We start from the raw sequence: 25612 nt of genomic DNA on the forward strand, positions 1-25612 counted from the left end.
AAAGAAATGGGGATTCTCCCCTTCATATTGGGACTACAGTATCTGTCAAAGAATAGGGGTTTTTTGGAGCTTTTGGAGCCTGCCTGGGTGCTGCTGCCATTGCCACCAGTGCTGCCCTGCTATTGCTTGAGGGCCAAGACTAGAGTGAAAGGGAAAAACTAAAAGGGGATTTTTTCTTCACTTTCTGTTTTCCATAGGAGCCCTCTTTTCTGCTCCTTTGACCAGAAATAGAGGGCTTCTCTGGAGCTTTTTCTTTGTGCATCTGCTATGCAGTTTTGACTTTTTGAGTCTAGGGTGGGAACTACTGGAGAAACAAAAAGTGGGAAACTTGCCTCCAATATGGAGGTGCTCAAGTTCTGTTTTTTTCCTCCATCTGCCTATATTATTTATGTTTTCAGGTCCTCAGACATATTTGTCCAGTGTTTTTAGTTGCATTCTGTGGGAGAAATGGAATGGAGTTGTTTATTTCATCTTGACATACTCAGTATTTCAAGTCAAATCAAGTGATATGTTTTCTATGTAAATTTGCTTTTTTCTCCCTTAGAAAGTAAATATATTAGGAAGATAATGGTTTAACGTTTGCCTCTGGTGATTCCTATTATAATTATTTTCATTGTATTAAAGCTTCTTGAGCTATAGAAGGTGGCCATATCTTAACACCTTGTATTTGTATTTAAAGCTTTTCTGGAGCCTAGAAATTCTTACTTTCCTCCTCCTGGTTCCAGCTTGTGCTTTTCATAAGTGATAGAAAATCTCTTTCTTGAATAAACCTTCTTTTTGTAGTTGCATATATCACTCTCAGGGGGCCTAGGGTTTTCGGAGTGTGTTCTTGTAACTCCTTTTTACCAATGAAGGGTTTTGTAATGACCTATGTAGCTTTTGTAACTAAAAGGAGGAATTACACAAAAGAGCTCAAAAGCAGCCTTTAATTTCATCTTGAGTATCTTCTTTAAGATATTCTGTTGTTTATACTTCATTTAAATAGATATTAAGTTTGGTTATAGGATATTTATGCATAGAGGTAGAGGTTAACAAAATGATTTCTTCTGAGCTGACTTTGTAAATGTATTTATTTCACATTTTGCTAATACACGTTCTCCTTAATAGCCACGTGTAGCTGGCTGACTAATGCATGCATGATCTTTTAGGAATAGGCTTACATGTTCCTTTGCTGGACTCCACGCCCCCTTTGATTATTTTCTCTGCTTTAAGCCATCTTTATCACAAGATATCTTACCTCTCTGACTAAAAAGAATTTATGACCTCAAGGTTTTTCATAAGGATGCTGCTAATAATTTAAAATAATAGGAAAAAAATGGTAATATGTGAGATAAATTTCATTCTTTCAGCAGTTCTTTGTGGTAAGTTTGTTCTTTCAACAAATATTCATTAAGCACCTATTATATAATACCAGGTACCACGGATGCAAAAATAAATGAAATAGTCACAGGCTGGGCATTCAGGAAAATTTTTGTTCAATGCATGAAGTTTGTAGTCTAAAGAATTTCTTTTTTTTTTTAAACTTTTATCTTTTGTACCTGAATTGTTCATATTTGACTCTGTTATTTATGCACCCTGAAACTATCTTATCACAGCTTTGTCTTTAAGATATGTCCATTTTAATGAAATGCTGTTGTATCTTGGTTACATGTAAGTCTTGGGTAAAATTCTAGATATGTTTGTATTATCTTATGGAGTCAGTTGGTATTTTGTGTTTTGAGGTTTGTTGTGGTTAAGGATTAATTTCAGTTAAAAGACATGGTTTCAGCTATTTAAATATTTAAAAACTTCTTATTGAAATACTAAATTGAGTATTGTAGTTTTAAACATCGCTCAATTAATTGAAGTTCTTTATTTCCAGTAATCTGGCCTCATAGTCCCTAAAAAGTTATGTTTTTAAAAAACAAAACATGTTTTTAGCAATTTCCATGTTCCTTTGTTCTTTTATTAAAGAGTATTTTAGAAACTGGACCAGAGCATTTGTCTTAGCCCAGTATTTATTGGGTTAAAAATGTTTATTAAAATATTTAAAATATGTTAATGCTTTTTTATTCTTAAAGAAGTGAAAATTGAGTTTTCTAGATCCAAAAGAAGGGTACAACCTCGTTCTATGTTTCTAAAGTGAAATGTAGTTAATATTTTATTTAAGGGTATCATAAGTTCTTTCAGTGAGTTTAATCCCCAGAAAACAAATGTACATTAACAGCTATCTATATAAGTTGTTTAAGCATTTGTTTGGGATTGGCAGCTGTTTTTAGTTAGTGGAAAAGCAAAAATTTAGAAATAACCCAAGTTCTGAGTTTTAGGTTTTTTGACAGACATTTTCTGCAAAACCAATATCTCTGTTCTAATTAGCAATTTGCTCTTAGTGGCTATGCAATAAATATTTATTGAAATAATGGAATTAGCTTGGATTATTTTCGATCTGGTTAAATGCAAAACAATCCCCCCAGATCTTCATAATTGATACCTTTCATCAAGGCCCTGGTTGCAGAGAGGATTAATTCACCAAACAAGCATAGCCTCCCTTCCCAAAAACATATCTATAATTTTATAACTCTGTATATTGGAGATGGTATTGGCTATGAAGTTAGACCTTAGCTTTAGTACTAACTCTGGCACTTTTTTTTTTTACTATGAATTCTTTTCTATTTTCAAATTTTTTTTAGTTTTTTTTAGTTGTGAAGAAATACATGAACAAATTTTCTTAACAAATTTTTAAGTGTACAGTATAATATTGTTAACTGTACGTACAGTGATACACAGCAGATCTCTAGAACTTTTTCATCTTACCTAACTGAAACTTTACACCTGTTAATAGCAACCTTCTATTCACTCCCTGGCAATTATCATTCTATTTTCTGCTTCTATGAGTTTGACTGTTTTAGATACAACATGTAAGTGGAATCATGCAGTATTTGTCCTTCTCTGACTGGCTTATTTCACTTAAGCATAATGTCCTCAAGGTTCATTCATGTTGTCACATATGGTAGGATAGGCTCCCCCTTTTTTTGTTTTATGTACAGGATGTTTATTGAATTAGCTTTTGTTAAAGTGAAAACTTGGAGGCAACCTAAATACTCAACAGTAGGAACACATTTAAATGGATTGTACTCATTAAGATATCCTCTTTTTTGATGGCTAAACACTAATTCAATGTGTATGTGTGCATACACTTTTTTTTTTTTTGAGTAATCTCAATATAGTTTTCCATAGTAGCTACACCATATTATATTCTTACCAACAGTGTACAAAGGCTTCAGTTTCTGTATATCCAACTTTTTCTTCTTCTTTTTTTTTTTTGGATAAATGGCCATCCTAACAGATGTGAGATGATATCTCATTGTGGTTCTGTTCCATTGATCTATATGTCTGTCTTCCTGCCATTATACTATTATTATTCTTGTGGTTTTATAATATATTTTGAAATCAGGTAGTGTGATGTCTACACCTTTGTTTTTTTTTTTTTTAAGGTTGTTATGGTTATTGGAGTCCTTTGTGGTTCTGTATGAATTTTAGGATAGTTTTTTCTGTTTCTGTAAAAAACACCATTTAAATTTTGACAGAGATTGCATTTAATCTATAGTTCATTTTGGGTAGTATTGGAATCTTAACAATTTTAAGTCTTTCAGTTCATGAACACAGAATGTCTTTTCATTTATTTGCGTCTTTAATTTCTTTCAGCAAGGTGTTACATTTCTCAGTGTATAAATCTTTCACTTTCTTGGTTAAATTTATTTCTACATATTCTTTTTGATGCTATTGTAAATGAGGTTGTTTTCTTAAATTCCATTTTTGATAGGACAGTCCATGGTTGGTATATAGAAATGCAACTGATTTTTGTATGTTGATTTTTGTCCTGTAACTCTCATAATTATCCTATTTCTAACAATTTTTTTAAAGTCTTTTTTTTTTAATTTTTATTATTTTTTTATGGTGACATTGGTTAATGAAATCAGATAAGTACATTTTATCAGTACTTATGAAATCAGCTGTACATTTTAACAGTAAGGCGTGTTCATCCCATAGTTGATTTCTTTCCATCACCATATATTTGGCTCTGTTTACCCCACCTACTTTTCCCTTCCCCCTTCCCTCCCCCTTCTCCTCTACTCTCTGGAAACCACTAGTCTTTTGTCCATGACCATAATCTTTGTTTGTTTGTCCTGTTCATTTGTTGCTTTTAAGTTTACATCCCACATATAAGTGATATCGTGTGATTTTCAACTTTTTCTATCTGGTTTATTTCGCTTAGCATAATTATCTCGAGGTCCATCCATGTTGTCGCAAATGGCAGTATTTCATCTCTTCTTATGACTGAGTAATATTCCATTGTATATATGTACCACAGCTTCTTTTCCAATCATCTATCATAGGAGACTTCGGTTTCTTCCATGTCCTGGCTACAGTGAATAATGCTGCTGTGAACATAAATGTGCAAATATCTTTTCGGATATGAGTTTTCAAGTCTTTGGAGTACATACTCAGTAGAGGGATTGCTGGATCATATGGTAGATCAATTCTTAGTTTTTTTAGGAAACTCAATACTATTTTCCATAGTGGCTGTACCAATTTGCAGTCCTACCTTTTTTTCCACATCCTCTCCAACATTTGTTATTACTTGTCCTTTTGATATCAGCTACTGTAACAGGTGTGAGATGGTATCTCATTGTGGTTTTGATTTGCATTTCCCTAATAGCTAGCAGTATTGAGCATCTTTTCGAATATTTGTTGGCCATTTATATGTCCTCTAGGGAGAAGTGTCTGTTCAGGTCCTCTGCCCAATTTTTGATTGGATCATTTGTTTTCTTGTTATTGAGTTGTATGAGTTCTTTGTATATTTTGGATGTTAGGCCCTTATCGGAGGCATTGCTTGCAAATATATTTCCCCATTTGGATGGTTGTCTCTTTACCTTGTTGACAGTTTCTTTTGCTGTGCAGAAGATTTTAGTTTGATGTAGTCCTATTCATTTATTTTTGCTTTTACTGCCCTTGCCTTTTGGGTAATATTCATAAACTCCTCTTTAAGTCCAAGGTCCTTGAGTTTCGTACTTATGTTTTCTTCTCTGCATTTTATTGTTTCAAGTCTTATATTCAGGTCTTTAATCCATTTTGAGTTAATTTTGACGTATGGCAATAGACGACAGTCTAGTTTCATTCTTTTGCAAGTGGCTTTTCAGATTTCCCAGCACTATTTATTGAAGAGGCTCTCCTTTCTCTGCTGTATCTTTTTCCTTTTTTTGTCGAAAATTATTTGCCCATGTAAACAGGGGTTTACTTCTGGACTCTCTATTCTGTTCCACTGGTCTTTCTGGTTTTTTTTTGTTTTTTTGCCAATACCATGCTGTTTTGATTATTGTTGCTTTGTAGTAATTTGAAGTCGGGCAGAGTGATTCCTCCAGCTTTGTTCTTTTTTCTCAGGATGCCTTTGGCAATTCAGGGTCTTTTGTGCTTCCATACAAACCTGATGATATTTTTTTTTCTTTTTCTTTAAAAAAATGCTGATGAGATTTTGATGGAGATTGCATTAAATCTGTATAATGCTTTAGGTAATAAGATCATTTTAACCATGCTGATTCTTCCAATCCAAGAACACGGAGTATCTTTCCATTTCTTTGTATCTTTTTCTATTTCTTTTAATAGAGTCTTACAGTTTTCATTATTTGGGTCCTTCACATGTTTCATTAGATTTCTTCCTAGATATTTTATTCTTTTTGCAGTTGTAGTTGCAAAAGGAATTATTTTTTCTACTTCTTTTTCTGACATTTCATTATTAGAGTATAGGAACAGTTTGAGGAGAATAGGTATTAAATCGTCTGACTATTTGGTGGAATTCACTGGTGAAGCCATCTGGTCCTGGGCTTTTACTTTTTGGTAGGTTTTTGATGATTGTTTCAATTTCCCTATTGCTGATCAGTCTATTAGATTTTCCAGTTCTTCTTGATTCAGTCTAGGAAGTCTTGTATTTTTCTAAGTACTGGTCCATTTCTTCTAGATTATTAAATTTGCTATTATATGCTTTTTCATAATATTCTTGTATGATCCTTTGTATTTCTGCGGTGTCTGTCATAATTTCCCCTCTTTCATCCCTGATTTTGTTTATTTGTGTCCTTTCTCTTTTTTCTGTAGTGAGTCTAGCCAGGGGTTTGTCAATTTTATTACCCTTCTCAAAGAACCAGCTCTTCGTTGCATTTATTTTTTTCTTTCTTTTTCTTTTTCTTTTTATTTTTTTCAGTTTCATTTATTACTGCTCTAATTTTGATTATTTCTTTCCTTCTGCTGATTTTAGGCTTCATTTGTTCTTCCTTTTTTCGTTTTTTAAGATGAAGCGTTAGGTTGTTTATTTGGGCTCGTTCTTGTTTTTGGAGATAGGCCTGTAATGTTATGAATTTTCCTCTTATGACTGCTTTTGCTGTGTCCCAAAAGTTTTGACATGTTGTACTGTCATTATCATTTGTTTCTATGTATCTCTTGATCTCTCTTTATTTCTTCTCTGACCCAGTTATTCTTCAGTAGCATGTTGTTTAATCTCCATGTATTTGAAGTTCTTCCCACTTCCTTTTTACAATTGACGTCTAGCTTCAAAGCATCATGATCAGAGAATCTGGTTGGTATGATTTCAACCCTCTTATATTTGTTGAGGCTATCTCTGTGTCCCAGTATGTGGTCAATCCTTGTTAATGTTCCATGTGCACTAGAGAAGAATGTATAAGTAGCTATTTTGGGATGAAAGGCTCTGTAAATATCAGTCATGTCCAGTTGGTCTAATGTGTCATTTAAGGATGTTATTATTGATTTTCTGTTTGGATGATGTGTCCATATCTGACAGGTAAGCCAAGATGGGCACTTACAAGCACATCCAGGAGTGCTTCATCCTTTACTTCTGACAGTGGGGTATTTAGGTCCCCTACTATGATAGTGTTTTGGTCTGTTTCTCCCTTTAGTTCTGTTAGTAATTGCTTTACGTATTTCGGGGCTCCCTGATTGTGAGCATAGATATTAATAAGTGTTATGTCTTCTTGGTGCAGGATTCCCTTTATTATTATGAAGTGTCCCTCAGTATCTTTCTTTACTTTTTTTAGTTTGAGGTCTGTTTCATCTGTTATTAGTACTACTACTTTCGCTTTTCTCTGGATGCATTTGCTTGAAACATCATTTTCCACCCTTTCACTTTGAGTCTATATTTGTCTTTGGAGCTGAGATGTGTCTCTTGGAGGCAGCGTATGGTTGGGTTTTGTTTTTTGATACAATCAGCAACTCTGTGCCTTTTTATTGGTGAGTGCAGTCCATTTACATTTAGGGTGATTATTGAAATATGAGGTCTTCTTATAGCTATTTTCTCTTTTGCTTTCTAGTATCTCAGTGTTTCCATTGCTTCCTTGTCCTTGTATTTCTGTTTTCTTTATTTTGATTGGGTTTTGTTGGCTTTCCCTCTGGTTCTTCTTGTTTTATGTTATATACTTCAGTTCTGAATCTTTGGTCTGTGGTTACCATTATGAATATGTAAAGGATAATTACATATATACAGTCATCCATTTTCTTCTGCACATGCCTTATCTCCATTGCCCTTTGCGAATTTGGATCTTTGAATCCTTTCCTTTTCAATCATGTTATCTCAATTTGTTCCTATGTATGCTGAACATTCATTACTGTCTTGCTACAGCAAATCTCTTCTTATTGTTTAAGCTTTTAATGCTCTGTTCTTAGTAAAGATTTCACTCTTCTGCTTCTGTCTGCCTGCTAGTTACTTTACTCTTAATTATGTATTTTTATTGTCATTTTGTTTTAGGTGAGTTGAACCCTTTCAGTATTTCCTGTAATGTAGGCCTTGTAGTGGAGAATTCTCTCAATTTTTATATGTCTGGAAAAGTCTTTATTTCTCCTTCATATCTAATTGAGAGCTTTGCTGGATACATTATTCTTGTCTGGTAGTTCCTTTCATTTAATAGTTTGAATATTTGATTCCATTTCCTTGTGGCTTATAAGGTTTGTACTGAGAAGTCCGATGATAATCTAATGGGTTTTCCTTTATAGGTTATCGTCTTCTTTTCCCTGTCTGCTCTGAGATTTCTTTATTTGTCTTTAGGGTTTTCTGTATGTAATATTATGTCATCCGTGAATAGAGATAATTTACTTCTTCCTTTACAATTTAGATACCTTTTTTTCCCTTGCCTAATTGCCTTGGCTAGGTCTTTTAGTACTGTGTTCAATAGAAGTCTTGAGAGTTGCCATCCTCCTTGTACCTAATCTTAGAGGAAAACTTTTCAGTTTCTTGCCATTGAGTATGATGTTAGCTGTGAGTTTTGCATATATGGGCTTTATTATGTTGAGGTAATTTTCTCCTACTCCTAGTGTGTTGAGTTTTAAATTATAAAAGAGTGTTGAATTTTGTCACATGCTTTTCTGCATCTGTTGATTTGATCATATGATTTGTATCTTTCATTTTGATGTAGCATTTCATTTTAATTGATTTCTTTTTGTGTTGAACCATCCTTGCACCCCAGAGATGAATCTCACTTGGTTGTGGTGTATGATCCTCTTAATATACTATTGAATTCTTTTTTGCTAGTATTTTGTTGAGGATTTTCGCATCTATATTTATTAATGCCATTGTTCTGTAGTTTTCTTATAATATCATTGGTTGGCTTTGGTATTACTTAATATAAGCATTTATAGTTTTAAATTCCCGTCTTAGTACTGCTTTGGCTACATCCCATAAGTTTTGGTATGTTGTGTTTTCATTTGTCTCAAGATATTTTTAAATTTCTTTCTTGCTTTCTTTTTCAACCCATTGGATGTTCAGAGTGGTTTGTTTAATTTCCACATATTTGTGAATTTTCCAGTTTTCTTTCTGCCATTGATTTTTTTTAATATCCTAAATTGTTTATCAGGTAAGAATTTTACAAACTTATATTAGCAGTAATAGTGGAGCTGGAGAGTATTGCACCTTTTCCAAGCTTCAGGGTGAACACCACCAGTAGTACAGGGGAACTTGTGGCCCTTGCCAAAGCCACGGCTCATTACAGCCCTAGCATATCCCTGTCCTTGTGGACTGGCCTGGTGATCCACTGGGTGTCAGGATTCCATCTGATAGCTTTATGGAATGGATCAATGGGGAGAACCTCAAAGAAATTGTATGTGGAATCTTTACCAACCCAGTAAGAATTCAGTGCTTTCAGAGCCCCACAGTGGTGTCCAGCTCACTCCGCGGCAACAGACTGAAGGCTTTGAGCAAACTTTAGCTGATTAACACCATGGTGGACAGGCTTGCTGTAGGTTGTGCCCTTAGGAACTGAGCGTTTGTGGCCACCATGATGCACACAAATCCAATATATGACTTAATCTTGCTTGGCCTTGTATCCCAGCCTGCATGCTTTATCAGGCTGGTTGGAGTGAGAGACCCTGTGGAGTGCAGAGAGCTGGCGGTACTGCCAGCAGTGCACCCTGAGAAGAAAGCATGTTACATAGTACTGCTTCTTTCTCCATAGCTCCTGGATGTGCTTGTAAGTGCCCATCTTGGCTTACCTGATGACTGCAGCCAAACGGACAGGCTGCTGTTGATTTCTGGTTTCATTCCATTGTGGTCAGAAAAGATATTAGGTCTGATTTCTGTAGTCTTAAAATTGTTAAGGCTTGTTTTGTGACCTAACATGTAATCTGTCATGGAGAATTATCTATATGCATTGAGAAGAGTGTGTATTCTGCTGCTGTTAAGTGGAGTGTTCTTATATGTCTTTTAGGGCCATTTCCTCTGTGGTGTTTTTCAAGCCTGTTGTTTTCTTATTTTTATGTTGTTGAAAGTGGGGTATTGAAGTCTCCTACTATTAACTGTATTGCTGTTTACTTCATCCTTTACTTCTGTCAATATTTGCTTTATATGTTTATGTACTCTGATGTTGGGTGCATATATATATGATTACTATATCTTCTTGGTGGATTGACTCTTTTATTATTATATAATTTCCTTTGTCTTTTGTGACCATTTTTGACTTAAAGTATATTTTGTCTGATATAAGAATAGCTGCCGTTCCCCCACCCCCGTCTTTGCTTACTGTTTGCACAGAATATCTTTTTTATCCCTTCACTTTCAGCCAATATATATCCTTAAATTTAAAGTAACTGTGTAATAGACAGCATATAGTGGGTTCTTGATTATTTTTTTAAAAATCAACTACTTTATCTTTTGAGGAATTTAATCCATTTACATTTAAATTATTTATTGATAGGGTAGAATTTACTATTGCTGTCTTATTGTTTCTGAGTGTCTTTTAGGTCTTTTGTCTCTCTTTTTCTCTCTTGCTGTCTTCTTTTATGTATCTATTTTTAATGTAGTGACATGCTTTGATTCCTTTCTCATATCTTGCATAGGTATTTTTATTGTGGTTACCATGGGGCTTAGATAAAAGATCTTACAGTGATAACAATCTATTTTAAGCTGATAACAGCTTAACTTTAATCAATACCCTGGCCCCCTCTGCACCCCAGTACTTTTTTGACTCAACTAAGTCATTCTAATTTTTTGTACATAAGTTTCCTTTTATATAAAAATAGGGATAATCTATTCTGTTAACCCAGGGGTTCTCAAAGTATGGATCGCACAGCCATAGAGGATCCCTGAGACTTTTTCCAAGGGGTCAATATGATCAGAACTATTTCCAAAACAATTCTAAGATGTTATCTGTCTTTGCACTATGTTGACATTTGTAATAGTGGTAGAAAGGCAATTGTAGGAAAACCTGCTGGCATTGAACCAAATTGTACTAGTAGTCATTGTGTGCTACCAGTAAAACTAAGTGCCTGCTTTACTTAAGGGGATCTTTGGAAAAGTAGATAATTAATTTTATTAAATGATATGCGTGACACATGGGAAATATGCAGAAGCACTTCTGCATACTACATGTGTAGTTGATTATTTTTTTGAGTTCAGTTAGCTGCTTTTTAAATGGAATACCATTTTTACTCGTAAGAATGACTACAGACAAACTATGGTTATTCAGCTTGGATATTTGGCAGACATTTTTTTTGGAAATGAATGAAGTGAACTTGTCATTTAATGGAAAACAGTTGACAGTATTTTTGCCCAGAGTAAAATTTAAGCTTTTCAAGTGAAAATTCCAATTTAGGAAACTTGTATTCACCACTGTGTGCTTTGACAGATTTAAGGAATTTCTGATAAGGTCATTGGTGATAGTATCGATGTGATTCCTTTTTCTATACTATATGGCAGTGGTCCCCAACCTTTTTGGCACCAGGGACTGGTTTCGTGAAAGACAACTTTTCCACGGACCAGAGTGGCAGGAGATGGTTTTGGAATGATTCAAGCGCATTACATTTATTGTGCATTTTGTTCCTGTTATTATTACATTGTAATACATAATGAAATAATTATACAACTCACTATAATGCAGAATCAGTGCGAGCCCTGAGCTTGTTTTCCTGCAACTAGATGGTCTTATCTGGGGGTGATGCGAGACAGTGACAGCCTAAGTGTGTTCTTATGTCCAGTCTACTCCATAATCTCGTTTTGGTTGCTGTCATTGCAGAAAATCCTGCTTTACAAAGATAGAATGTTGGAAATGGAAACAGGCTTTTCAGTGCTTTTGTGGCAAGCTCAGGATATTCCACCTTGACTTTAATCCAGAACGTATGGAGGTTTGAAGTTGTCTCAAATATACTTTTAAGGCCACAGTCATTTGCGATCTCAGATCCTTTTCTAGCACGGACAAAGTCGATTCACCTGGCTATTCCCCAATGGGTTGTAGATCCATTCCTTCCCAGTTTGGGGATCTTTTGTGATTGGGAAGTAATGCTCAAACTCTTTTGAAAGCTGAGATAAGTGATCATGCACCAGCTAGGAGAAAGAAGGCCTGACTTGGTCTCTTTCAAAATCTCTGCTAATGTTTGAAACATGTCAAAAATTCCAGTGTTCATTTATCACCCTCATAATTCCAATTTGGCTTTGAATGTAAGCCAGTTTATCTGCTGACTTGAACACAGTTGTCATTCTCCCTTGAAATGACTTGAGTTGGTTAAGCAGTTTGAATATGTCACACAAGTCAGCAAGTTTTGTGATTCATTCTGTGTCACTGAAATTTGCTGCCAGCAGTGATTTTTTCCAAAAGAAATGTCTGGAGTGGTTCTCAGTAACTCAGAAACTCTGGCCAGTAATCTACCTTTAGAAAGCCATCTCACATCTGTGTAGAAGAGAAGACGTGTGCTCTGCGTCCATCTCCTCAGAGAGCTGCACGAACAGATGTGAGTTAAGGGCCTGTACTTTAATGTGGTGGATAATTTTAATCACATCCTGCAAAGCGTTAAGTTCAGGTGACATTTTTCAACTAGCTAGCATTTCTCTATGGGTGACACAGTGTGTAGACTCACATTCAGAGGTGACCTCTTTGACTTGAGTAGTGGAACCAGAAAGCCGTCCGGTCACGGCAGCCACTTCATCTGAGCATATACTGACACAAAATGACCAATTCCGTTTTCCTGATACATAATCATTCAAAGACTGGGATAGTTCTGCAGCTGTGGTGTGGGCTGGCAACAAAAGTGTACACAGCATATCCTCATGCACATCCTCCTGAAAAATATATCACACAAAAACAAGCATGTTGCCTTGTTGTCAATGTTGGTAGACTCGTCATTCTGGATTGCGTACCACAGTGACTCATTAATCTTCTCTAACAGTTGTGCCTCAATACCCTCTGCTATTTCATCAGTTCCTCTAGTTATGGTGCTAGCTGAAAGAGGAACAGTGCTGCCTTTTGAACAGCAGCCTCTCCTAAAAGTTCACTACAAATGTCCTTAGCAGCAGGCAGGATCAACTCTTCACCAATAGTAAAGGGCTTCTTAGCATTTAGCAATGCAGTTAGACACTAAGAATGATGCTCTCAGTGCAGACACATTTGATGAAGTGGTGGCCTTTAATAATTGCTTCTATTTTTCATGTTCACACTTTTTTCTTTTGAAAAACTCCAGAGACTTGTCTTTTAATGCAGGTGCTTGGTTTCCATGTGACGAAGCAGTTTTGACGGATTCATGGCTTTGTTGGATAGCCGGTCACCACATATTATACAAAGTGGGCTTGGAGAATGTGAATCACCTGTTGCAGTGAACCTGTAATTTAAGTAGGACTCTTGGTATTTTCTTTTTAATGCAGCTGTCTTTTTGTTGGCAGTCTTACTCTGCTGTCTCACCATTGGGTCTTTCTCCTTTTCAAAGAAGCTTCCCAGTGATATTTGTTTTTTACTCATCTAGCTAGGGTTAGTTTGTGGCTGAGATAAGTGCACAGTGCGGGAAGGAGGCACGGATGAAAGTGGTAAATAAAATAATGCATGGGCTACACATAGACTAAAATAACTGTTGGATTCTGACTTAAAGCCTGCCACCAGATACAGCTTAATTGTCACTTGCCACTCACTACAGATTTTTGATATGTCTGCAAGCAATTGATTTATTATGGTCTCTGTGCAGTCAAACCTCTTTGCTAATGTTAATCTGTATTTGCAGCTGCTCCCCAGCACTAGCATCACCGCCTCAGCTCCACCTCAGATTATCAGACATTAGATTTCATAAGGAACGTGCAACCTAGATCCCTCACATGTGCAGTTCACAATAGGGTTTGCGCTCCTATTCTAATGCCTGATGATCTGACGTGGAGCTGAAGCAGTGATGCTGGCTAGCACTGGGGAGTGGCTACAAATACAGATGAAGCTTCACTGGCTCGCCCACTGCTCACCACCTTGCTGTGCAGCCCAGTTCCTAACAGGCCAAGTACTGGTAACAGGTCGTGGCTAGTGGGTTTGGGTCCCCTGCTACATGATGCAGTGTATCGACATTTAGAAGATAAGTCAGTGAACCATTATTTTCCAAAATATTTGAAAATATCTGATACTATAAAATCATTCATGAGTAAAATATTCATTAACCGTGGGAGATAGACCAGTGGATTTTAATGTAACAGAATACAACGAGTTCATTGATACAGTTTCTACATTCTAACTAACCTTTAAGAAACTATTACTTATCAAGTTTTGGTGTGTTATCAAAGCATATATCCACAATTATCTCAAAAAGCTATTAAAATATTCCTTTTCCCAACTATACACCTCTGAGGCCTAATTTTCTTAATATGTATAAAAGAAATCCGTTTCCCTGTTTACAACACTTCTGATACCAAATGTGCGTGTTTCCTATACCATGCAATTCTTCAGTTCTCTGTGAACAGTAATTGGGCATCATATAGTTTAATTCATTCTGACATTACTTGGAGCTAGTGCAGACCCCACAGGTTAAGGGCTCAGTCTCAGAAGACTGCCCCCACCACCACTTCAGATGCCAGTTGCAAGTTCTAAGTTGTTACCTGTAATTCTTGCCAACCAGCTATAAATCAGGGGTTCTCACAACCCATTCCTCTTGTTCAGTAATTTGCTATAATGGCTCATAGAACTTAGGGAAACACTTTACTTATGTTTACTGGTTTATTTTAAAGGATATTATAAAGTACACAAATGAAAAACCAGATGAAGAGGTACAGACGGCAAGATCCAGAAGGGTTTTATGTATAGGAGCTTCTATCTCTATGGAGTTTGGGTGTGCTACCCTTCTGGTACACGGATGCATTTACCAACACGGAAACTCTGAACTACTTCATTGAGGGTTTTTATGGTTCTTTTATATGAGCATGATTAATTAAATCATTGACCATTAGTGAATAATTTGATGATTCCCAGCTCCTCTACTTTCCTAAGAGGTCAGGAAGTAGGGCTGAAAGTTCCAATGCTTTAATCACATGATTGGTTCCTCTAGCAACCAGCCTTCATTCTGCCAGTCACCTCATTACTGTAAACTTCCCTATGGTTGAATTGTAAGGGGTTTAAAGGGGCTTGAAAGGGGCTTATAAATAACAGAAGATGCTTATATCGCCCCTACCACTCAGGAAATTCCCAGGGTTTTAGAAGCTCTGTGCCAGGAACCAGGATGAAGACTATATATTTATATTTTTCTTATTATATCTTATATATTGTGAAGTATATCACAATAAACTTCAACCAAAACAAAATAGCACAGCAGATTGAATACTTAAGCAGATATGAGAGTCCAATAGTTTGCTATTGACAAATGTAAAATAATGACCTCACTAATTTTTTCAGTTAGCAAAATAGTTATTTTCTATTTAAAAATTTTGTTTATGTTAACTTCTAACAGATTTAATATTGTTAATAATTTTTTTCATTTTAACTTCTAATAACTTAATATCTATAAATAAAACTCACATAAACAGAAGCTCTTTAGCGTCCTCAGTAATTTTTAAGATTTCAAAGTCCTGAGACCAAAAAGTTTGAGATTCATTGTTTTAACCTAGGTTTTGAAGGTCGAATAAAGGTAGTATTCATGAATGTGAAAACATTTTGTAAAATATTTAAAACTTAAATTTATAAATAATTTTTGGGCTCCTATTGTTATATTGTTATGCACATCCTTCAAGTTTGGACTTTGAAGCAGAGACGTAGAAAGAAAACATGCATAAATTATTGCTATTAGCTTAGGCGAGAAGTGGAGGGGGTAATTCACATATAACTCTGCTGTTCTATAAACCAAACAGTGAAAAAGCAATAGAATGATGAGGCTTGTTTTGTTCCAAATATATGTACACACACACACACACACGCACACGCACACGCACACGCACGCACATTTATAATTACAAATACAAATATATATTTGTACGTATGTGTGTGCACACATCTATGTGCTTGGGCACACAGCAAACTAAACCTTGCTATTCAGGAACATAGTCCATTACTAGGTCAAGTTGTGTTTTGATTTTTGAAGTTGTCCCCTTCTTCCTTTGCAGGTATAGAACAAGATGCAGTGAATACTTTTACCAAATATATATCTCCAGATGCTGCTAAACCAATACCAATAACAGAAGCAATGAGAAATGACATCATAGGTAAGCAGTGCTTGAAGCTTTGACAAAATAAAATGCCTATTTTTGGTTACTAATTTAAGAGAATTTTTTATGAACGTGGAATTTAATATATCCTTTCCTAATCTATTTTCAGAGTACTTTATTACATATGATTGTAGTTCACTTACGAACTTTTTCTCATATATTGGACCCAAATTCTTAGACTTTGACTTGAATAACAATAGCAGAAAGAGCAGTAATAGCACACATTTAGTGAGTACTTCCCAGGTCCCAGACAATATTCTAAGCTGTTTCCATGAATAAACTCATTTAACCTTCTAAAGAACCTTGCAGCATGAATACGGTTATTATTTTATATGACAAAACTGAAGCACAGAGAGGGTTAATAATTTGTCCAATGTAACACAGCTCAGAAATGGCAGTCAGGATTTGAAATCAGACCCCTACACATTAACTAGCATGCTTCTTGGCAGTCTCTTTCAAACCGTGGACTGAAACCAATCTCTTTTGTCCTCATCCCCCTGCCCAAAAAATGCTAGAATAGAAAAATCAAAGTGCTAGTAATAAGAGTCAACAAACATTTCAGGAAATTATTACCATCGTATATACATATATGTATGTGTATACTGAGTCACAAATATATTTCTGTGTAAATATAGTAAAATAAAAAGGTTGAAAGCTTTAACTGTTGCATCAGAAAGACCTTGGGTGCACCTGTAATCACAGATAAAATGTATCTGTTGAACAAATATTGTCGTTAAGTCTTAGTTCTAAGTTTTATATTTTTATTACAAAAACTTGGTATTTTTGACATATGAAATATAGCATGTTATTCTACTCCTAGCAGATTCTTTCCAGCATGGGGTTCTTTCAGTCTTTACTGCACTCATAGGAGACAGTGAAACCGCCTCCATTCTCAGCTGTGGTTCTTAAATTCGCTCACCATGCTTTATAACAGTGAACAACTAATTGTTGGCTATTTTGGGGTCCATCAGATGCTGCCCCCATTGTTTTCCTTTTCTTTCTCTCACACAGATACCTATAACACATAGGTCTTACTGACTCTTGGTGGTTTGTCCTTATCTGCTTGTATTTTGGGAGTTTTACCAAGTTTTGTTGCAAATTTTGTTGTGGGTTTTTGATTTTTCTATGTTGTTCCTCTATTTTTTTATGTGAGAATTTGTTGCTACCATCTTCCAGACTTCCCTAGACTGAATGTTCCTAATAATACAACTGGCGTGTACTAACTGATTAGAATTTGGCTATTTGAGGAATTGGTTGGCTAGTGATTCCTTTGGGCATTTGTTTGTACCTCTTGGTAACCAAATTGGAGTAGGGGAGAAAAGGAGAGAGTTTTGAGCCAAATAATTTATTTAAGAATGAAATGTGACTGCAATTCTAATTTTCCTTTTCTTAAATTTTGTCAAATTAATGATATAATTCCATGAGGGGAAAAATATTATGAAGGATCAAGTTGATAAGATTTAGTGATCAAGAGATCCAAGAAAATTTCTATCCCATTGTCTATTATTACGCATTTTAAAATGTTAATTACCTCTATGTCTTTACCAGTCACTTCTCCTCTTTGAGCCTCATTCTTCTGAATCCTGCTTTAATTATTTGTCTCCTGTTACAGTGGTAACATTTTAATATAGCTGTACTTTAAGTGAGTTACAGTTTGAAGAGGTCTCCACTTTAGCTATTTTTATTCTGTATCCTTCTTGCCTAGTTTTATCGTAAATGTTATTCGTGTGTTTTCGGTGTTGCTGTCTACTTACTGTTTTTATGTGAGGATTCAGAATGACCCTAAAACTATGCTTCTACTCCCTCTTCCTTCTTCTGCAAATCCTTGAAGTGGTGAAATTTTAAAAATACTTTGCAGGTACAACTGACAGAATTCTGTTGGTGGCTTGGAAGTTAGTGGTGTGAGAGGAAAAAAAGGAATCAAGCATGACTGAATACCTGGAAGAGTGAAATTACCAATTATAAGATAAGGAGGATTTTGAGTGTAATGGCTTATTTTGGGGAAAATCAAGAGTTTGGGTTTTAGACATCCAAATGGTGAATGTCAAGTAAGCAGTCGGACATCTGCTTTAGGAGTTGATGAGAGAGGTATAGGTTGGAGATACATGTTTGGAAGTCATCAGCTTATAGATGGGTTTAGAGTCATGAAACTGGATTACAATGGGAATGAGTGTAATATGTGAAACCAAGAGGTCTAAAGACTGAATTCTGGGGCTGGCCTAACATTTAGAAGTCTGTCAGTTGAGGAAGAACTGGCAAAGGAGACTTAAAAGTAACAGCCAGTAGTAGTAATGTAGGCCTTCCTATATCACTATGTATCAAGAAGCCAAGTGAAAAATGTTTCTGGGAGGAAGGGAGTGATTAAAGATGTTAAATCATGCTGAAAGGGTTAAATAAGATGAATAGTAGGAATGGAATGAATTTGGCAACCTGATGGGCATCTGGGCCACTGGTCATCTTAATTACAGTGGACTTTCAAGGACAAGAACTTAATTGGAATCTTAAGAGAGAATAGGAGGAGAATGAAGACAGCAGGTATGGGCAAAGCATTTTGCACTAAAGATGAGCTGGAAGGGGATGTTAAAGGACAGTGGTTTTTGTTTTTAGGGTGACATGTTATAAACATATAAGGTGTATAATAGCATACAAACAAGTATATATGCACAGTGTACAAAAAGCGTATAAAGCTGGTGAGAGTAAGGCAATAGTAAAAAATTTAATGCAGGAGAAGGGGACAACTTCTATAAGAAAGAAGTCTTGAGGGAAAAGAGGATGGGCTCATTGCTCAAATAGAGGGTTGTTCAGGTAGGAGCAAGGACAGTTCATCTGTATAACAGGAGAGAGTGCAGAGTACATGGGTAGAGATGCAGGTGGGTTGGTAGATATGGTGGGAAGTGATAGAAGTAATTTTCTGATAGCTTCTATTGTCTTAGTGAAGTAGGAAGCAAAGTCATCAGCAAAGAGAACAGAACGTTTAAGAAGGGAGGAGAAGATATGCCATGTGTTGTCTAGAAAAATGTCAGAGTAAATGGACCAGGAAACTATAGTAGGATCCTTAGGTTTCATTAATGTCCCATTAAGGTCATGAACTTAAAGTGAAATCGATTATTATGGTTGTATGGTTTTTTCTAGTCGTGTTTACTAGTTTAACAGCTTGTTGATGTCTTACAGTGACTTTAGGCAATTTTTAATTTTAGCACATTTTATGTTTTAAAATTCCTATTGAATAATATTTTGATAAAATTTTTTACAGATAAACCTTTTCATAAATCTATAATTCTTTAGGTTACAGTCCTAGAAATAGAATTGCTGATTGAAAGGATATGTTCATTTTGAAAGCTTATGCTAGAAACTGTAAAATGTCCTTCTAGAAAGATACATCAATTTATATTCCAACTAACACTAGTGTCAATTTTCCCATGCCCTTGCTCAAGTGTATATATCGTTAAACAATAAGAAATATGGATTGTTAAAACACTTTTATGCTAATTTCCTAGACAAAAGTTGGAATGTCTTATTCTAATCTATAATTATATTTACTTATTTGTTCTTTTGTGAATTATCTTTTCATATTTGCTCATTTTTCTTTCAGGATATTTCTTGTTAGTTTGTAAGAACTCTTGATATATGAATAATAATCTGTCATATATAGAGTAAACTGTCATACATGCTGCAAATTTTTTTATCCTAATTTGCCTTTTCATTTGGTTTTTGGGGTGTTTTACTGTATAGAAATAATTTATGCTAAAACTTTTGGTTTCTCCTTTTGCATGTATGCTTACAAAGACTTTCTCTACCTCAAAATCAGCTGTTCACCTGTGTTTTCTCTTAGTTCCATTTAAAACCTAATTTACATGCCTTTACAGTTATTTCCTATTTTCATTCACAAATGTGTACATTTTCTATCAATAGAAATTTAATTATTTACTATTTCTTTAATTATTTAATTATTTACCAGCAAAGATTTGTGGAGAAGATGGACAGGTGGACCCCAACTGTTTTGTTTTGGCACAGTCCATAGTCTTTAGTGCAATGGAGCAAGAGTAAGTTAATTTCATAATTTCACATTTTGTATTCTTGAGAATTTGTGTTCAGTGTTAGGAATGGGCTTCATTCAAATAAAAACAAACTGTCTTTGAGGATTTAAGTATTTCGAAAGTTTACAGGATCTCAGGCATACTCAGGCTGTCTTGGTTAATGATTTCTTTTAAATGTAAATCGAGAACTCTATTAAAAATAAAACAAGTTTTTATTTTGAATCTTTTTTTATTTTGAATCTTAATATTTCCTAAGTTAAAATAATTTGTTTTTAATTCTGAAGTCATTTGGGTATAATTGTGACTATTAGAATTGGTTTATTGATTTAAAACAGTGCATGTCTTCAGATGAATATCCTAATTTGTTAGTGCATGCTTTAAGCTTAATGCATGCCATATTACTAAATCTACATAGATTTGTTGAACTGCCTTCAAGTGGTTTTTTTTTTTTATTAATTACTGCTGCATGCCCTTAAAAAATCTACATATGTATTCTTTCATTTAACATTTATGAAAAGGGTGCTTTGTGCAAAGCACTCTTAGATATAGGTCCTGCCTTGAAGTTATAGCCTAATAAGAGAAATAGGGCATGCTCTTTTGTTACTGTAATATACGGTAGGATGTGTTAAATATCAGAGGAGATTTACAAAGTCATTATGAGGTGGGAGAGATTACAACATGTTGACCAAGCTTTTAAGAAACAATAAACACAATATGGAAAGAGTATATTTTTCCCAGTTAAGCTCTTTCCCTTGGTCATTCCCTCAAATTGTCCCTTTTTTGTTCATATGCAGGCACTTTAGTGAGTTTCTGCGAAGTCACCATTTCTGTAAATACCAGATTGAAGTGCTGACCAGTGGTACTGTTTACCTGGCTGACATTCTCTTCTGTGAGTCAGCCCTCTTTTATTTCTCTGAGGTAAAGTCTGTATTTCTTTTCATATTCTTTAAGAGCATTTCAGCCTCTAAACTATAAATGCTCGGGCTCTGTCTATAGGAAATAACAGAAGAGACAAATCACTTCCAAAAAGATTGATTGGATTTAAATAATTTTATTTAAATAATTTATTTCAAATAAATTATTGTTTTAAGTTGCATGTAAATGGAAAGAGTACTTTAATGACTTATTAGATTAGAGAACATGAAAATTCAATGTAAACTCTAATTTTGAAAAACCTAATTAAAAGAATGCACATTTTTAATTATTCAGAATTTTTAAAACCACAGAATTTAATATGTAATTCCAGTGCTCAAATATTTGGAGATTAGACTTTAGAAGAGAGAGAGAAAAGTAATAAATGTTTTATACTATCATTACTTTTGCTTTAGCTACTTCATAGGCTTGCCCAGTAAAGCATTCGCGGTAAGCACTGAGTATATTGATCTCTTTGAGACATACATTTTAATATAATGGTATTCGTAAGCTTCAGCAAATGAAATTCTTTTTCGCAAAGCAAGTGATTACAAAGCAGAAATAGGAAGATTCCCAGTCTCACAAAGCAGTAACTTCAATACACACTTGTGTTCTGTCTCTTTATAAGAATACAGTTCAGTTGATTTATTTTTTCACTCCCTCTCTTTGCCATAAGTTTAAGACAGCATTTGTTCAGGTTACTATGGCTGCATGTATTGATGGAAATGATCAGGTATAAAAGACTTGGTCTCGTTACTTTACTCTTTGTATATTTGACAGTGAGGAACCACTAATCCATCTTTAATGTAATTTTTATTCCAGTTCACTAAAGTTTGCATCTAGCTGTGTGGTGGTGGTTTTTTTGTTACTTGTTTTTTTCCCCTCTCACTGAATATTTTTAAACGTTTCAATCTCAAATGACTATAAGTTGCTGACTGGAATTAACTGAACAAGTGAATCTGTTAGGTCTGCGGTCCCCAACCTTTTTGTCACCAGAGACTGGTACTCCTATGAGAATCTAATGCCTGATGATCTGAGGCGGAGCTGAGGCAGTGATGCTAGTCCTGGGGAGCAGCTGCAAATACAAATGAAGTTTCGCTTGCTTGTCTGCCACTCACCTGCTGTGCGACCTGGTTTCTAACAGGCCACGGACCAGTACCATTCGTGTTTAACAGTTAGGGCTTATAAATTAAGGATGATGAGTCTACAGCCATGCCACCCTAAACATGCCCTATCTCGTCTGATCTCGGAAGCTAAGCAGGGTTGGGCCTGGTTAGTTCTTGGATGGGAGACCAACTAGGAATACAAGATGCTGTAGGCATTAAAAAAAAAATTAGGGATGATGAGAGAAATGTGTTTATAGTCTTATTTTCCTCTTGTATTTTTCCTTCTAGTACATGGAAAAAGAGGATGCAGTGAATATCTTACAGTTCTGGCTGGCAGCAGATAACTTCCAGTCTCAGCTTGCTGCCAAAAAGGGCCAGTATGATGGACAGGAGGCACAGAACGATGCCATGATTTTATATGACAAGTGAGTTTTATTGATAGATGTATTCAACGCAGCAAATATTTATTGAGTATTTGATATTTACTTTGGAAATAACAATGATTAAACTTAGTCTCTGCTTTTGAGGAGCTCACAGGGAGCAGCATAAAAGCTGCTTTTTTCATATGGTATATGTAAAGTTTTAGGGGTCCTTAGAACAAGACTTTCTGCTGGGGATGGGGGAGGTTTGTGTATGGGAGGTAAGATGGTGATGATTGTAGAGTTCAGGAAGGGTTTCACAGAAGAAAGATTTAAATTGGATCCTAAAGAATGAATTGAAATTTGCTAGCCAGAGAAGGTGGAAAAGAACATTTTAACCAAATGCAGGGACACAAGCAAAGTCACAGAAACTTGGGGGAATGTGGTACTTTCAAAAACTTGAGTTTGGGTATTTGAAACTTTGGTAGGGAATATAGGAGGAAGATAAAACTCATTGAAAAGGGTCCTGAATGTCTTTGAATGGGTGTTTTCTATTTTCTGGTGCAAATCTGCTTAGTCAGATTAACTACTCAATGAATAATAGTTTTTCATTGGTCATTACCGAAAATGAGAGGGTAGCAAAATCTTAAAGTGAACAGAATTGAAAACATCAGACAAGCGATAAAGCTGTGGCCAGCTCCATAACACATGATGTTCCTTCTTTTCTTTTAACTTTTTTTACTCTGTAAAGAAAAGTAATGTTTTAGTTGTATCCACAAGCAAGCGCTAAGAGGATGACTTGAGGATAGAGAAAAATCCAGGGATGTTAGAGTTGGAAGAGAGCTAAAAGCATGTAGATCAGTGGTTCCTGAACATTGCAGGCTCATATTAGGCTGTCTGCATAAGAATCAACTGGGAACTTAATAAAAATAGGTTTCCAGTCCTCCTAAGAGATTCTGGAGGTTTGAGGTGTGACCCAGGAATCTTTATTTTTAGAAAATACCCCAGATGATTTTGATGAATAGTTCAGGGATCTAGTCTGATTTTCCTGTCTTCCAGGTAAAAAAAAAACTAAGGCCTAGAGAGGCAGTGACTTTCTCAAAATCAGAGGGCAGTTTAGTTGTAGAACTTGGACTGGAGTGCAATTCTCAATTTTAACTAGTGTTTATTTTAGTATATTTGTGGGAAATATTATATAAGAAACATTGTTATATAGATATTAAAATAGAAGGTGTTTACATTTAGAAGTTTGGTCTGGGGTGCCCAAAAATTCAAATTATGGAGGAATATTTACCAACTCATTTGTTATTAGATAGACGACTCACATTTTGTTAAGAAAACATGATAACAAAAAAAAAAAAGGACGTTTTCTTTATGCTGTAACAGAAGAGTAGCACTAGTAAGGTCCTGGCTGGAGCTCAGTAACCACACAGAGCAGAGACCCTGTTTTCCCATTTTCATATTGGGAGCCATTTCTAAATGAAGACTACTGTATAGCATCCCACTGGCATGTCATTTTGACAAGTTCATTGTGCTAAATTTGCCTTTACCAGTCAAACCCTGCTTGTTTGTTTTTATATCTTATGTATGCATCAGCACAATCATGCTTCATCAACCTTTCTGTATTTGTATCATTTATAGTAATTAGAAGCCACTAGAATGCTTGGAAAAGAACATATATATGTTTTTCTTCTTTAATGTTTTTGTTAAAGTATCCATTTATAAGCAGCTTACTAAAACACTAGTTGCATTATATCCTATGAAGATAAAAATCTTTTGAGTTGTCATTGATTACTCCTTTTCCTTTTCATTCCAAATCATCAGCAAGATTTATTCTATCTAAATACATCACATCCATCTATTGCACCCTCAGTGCTCTTTTGTTTTGAATTCCTACATGTATATTACATATGCCTCATAGTTATAATGGTGTGTTCTCATGGTATCCTGTGCAGGGATCTTTTCTGTTCTCTTTTTAAGAGAAAGGACCATTTAAAAAGGGTAACCTCTTTTAAATCCATTTCTTTCTACCAAGTGCTGAACAGAGAATAGATGCCCATTAAATATGTGTGATTGATTTCTTTGCCTCAGTCGTAGACTGACCCTCAAAAATCTTAAACAAGAACTAAGGATGATGGAAGGCAGATAGGGAGGTAGCAGATTGATTCAGATACCTTTGGGGTGATAGGAATAAAGATTGCAGCAGGGCTGTCATCACCCAGTTCCATAGGTCTGCAGGCTGAATCAAGTACCCTCATAGAATATTCTCTGGTGTAGGTGCTGGAAGTTGCTTATACTTGCTGTGGAATTTGGTTTTACTTTGGCTATCTTTCTACCATAGGTACTTCTCCCTGCAGGCCACACATTCTCTTGGATTTGATGATATTGTAAGATTAGAAATTGAATCCAATATCTGCAGGGAAGGTGGGCCACTCCCTAACTGTTTTACAACTCCATTACGTCAGGCCTGGACAACCATGGAGAAGGTAACCAAAACTCCAAAACTATTAAACTATGAGAAGTTTTTACTGGTGGAACCCAGCAAATGTACCATGGGAAAAAACAAATGTAATAGAGCAGTGGAAAATTGAAAAAGTGCAGCATAGCAATTAAGAGCAGAGTCTTTGAGTCTGGCTTGGTATGTATTAATTTTAACTTTTATAGGCTAAGTGACCTCAGGCAGTTACTGAAATTTTTTAATGCCATTTTTCTCATCTGTAAAATGGGGATTATATGGATATTTACCTTACAGTTATTTTGAGGATACAAATGAGGTAAAATATATAAAGTGCTTAATAATTAGATAGTAGTATTGGGCAAAGTTAGCTTAGGAATAATTTAAGTAGTTCACTAATATCCCTCAACGGGGTTGAAGCATTCGTTTTGTATAGTATCATGATCACTTACTAGGATATCACTAATATCTTATTAATAATAAAGTATTAGAATTTGTGAATGATTTATTCTTTTAATGAACTAGAACAGATTTTTCCAGGCATTGCACAGAGCCTAGGATAAGCCCATGAGGTTATGTTGCTTATATATGTCATATGTATCTAGGTGGAAAAGGGTTAAGTAAGCACTGTTATATAATACCACACACAGAAACTGAATTCCAGGAATATGGAAGAATTACATATAAAAATCAGATAATTAAAAAGCTAGTGGTAAACTCAGTAGAGTATCAGCTATTGCCTAGGCATAATTTTTTTATGTTTAAAATTAAAACCTTTCTAA

The 25612-nt window shown here is 35.2% G+C and overlaps 1 protein-coding gene and 2 pseudogenes across 1 annotated transcript in view; 2 read left to right on the forward strand and 1 right to left on the reverse strand.

The window, feature by feature from the left end:
* The window catches only part of AKAP10 (A-kinase anchoring protein 10), an 82579-nt gene that overhangs the window by 23990 nt on the left and 32977 nt on the right, over nt 1-25612 (forward strand). Inside the window, 5 exon segments of the mRNA XM_039847482.1 lie at nt 15860-15958; nt 19920-20004; nt 20793-20916; nt 22305-22441; nt 24717-24861. Of these exon segments, the coding sequence (XP_039703416.1) occupies nt 15860-15958; nt 19920-20004; nt 20793-20916; nt 22305-22441; nt 24717-24861 (590 nt within the window).
* Nucleotides 8914-9515, reverse strand: LOC120589759 (60S ribosomal protein L15-like; annotated as a pseudogene).
* On the forward strand, nt 22113-22231 carry LOC120589931 (uncharacterized; annotated as a pseudogene).

Source organism: Pteropus medius, unplaced genomic scaffold (assembly GCF_902729225.1).
Source record: "Pteropus medius unplaced genomic scaffold, Ma_sr-lr_union100, whole genome shotgun sequence".
Taxonomy (NCBI): domain Eukaryota; kingdom Metazoa; phylum Chordata; class Mammalia; order Chiroptera; family Pteropodidae; genus Pteropus; species Pteropus medius.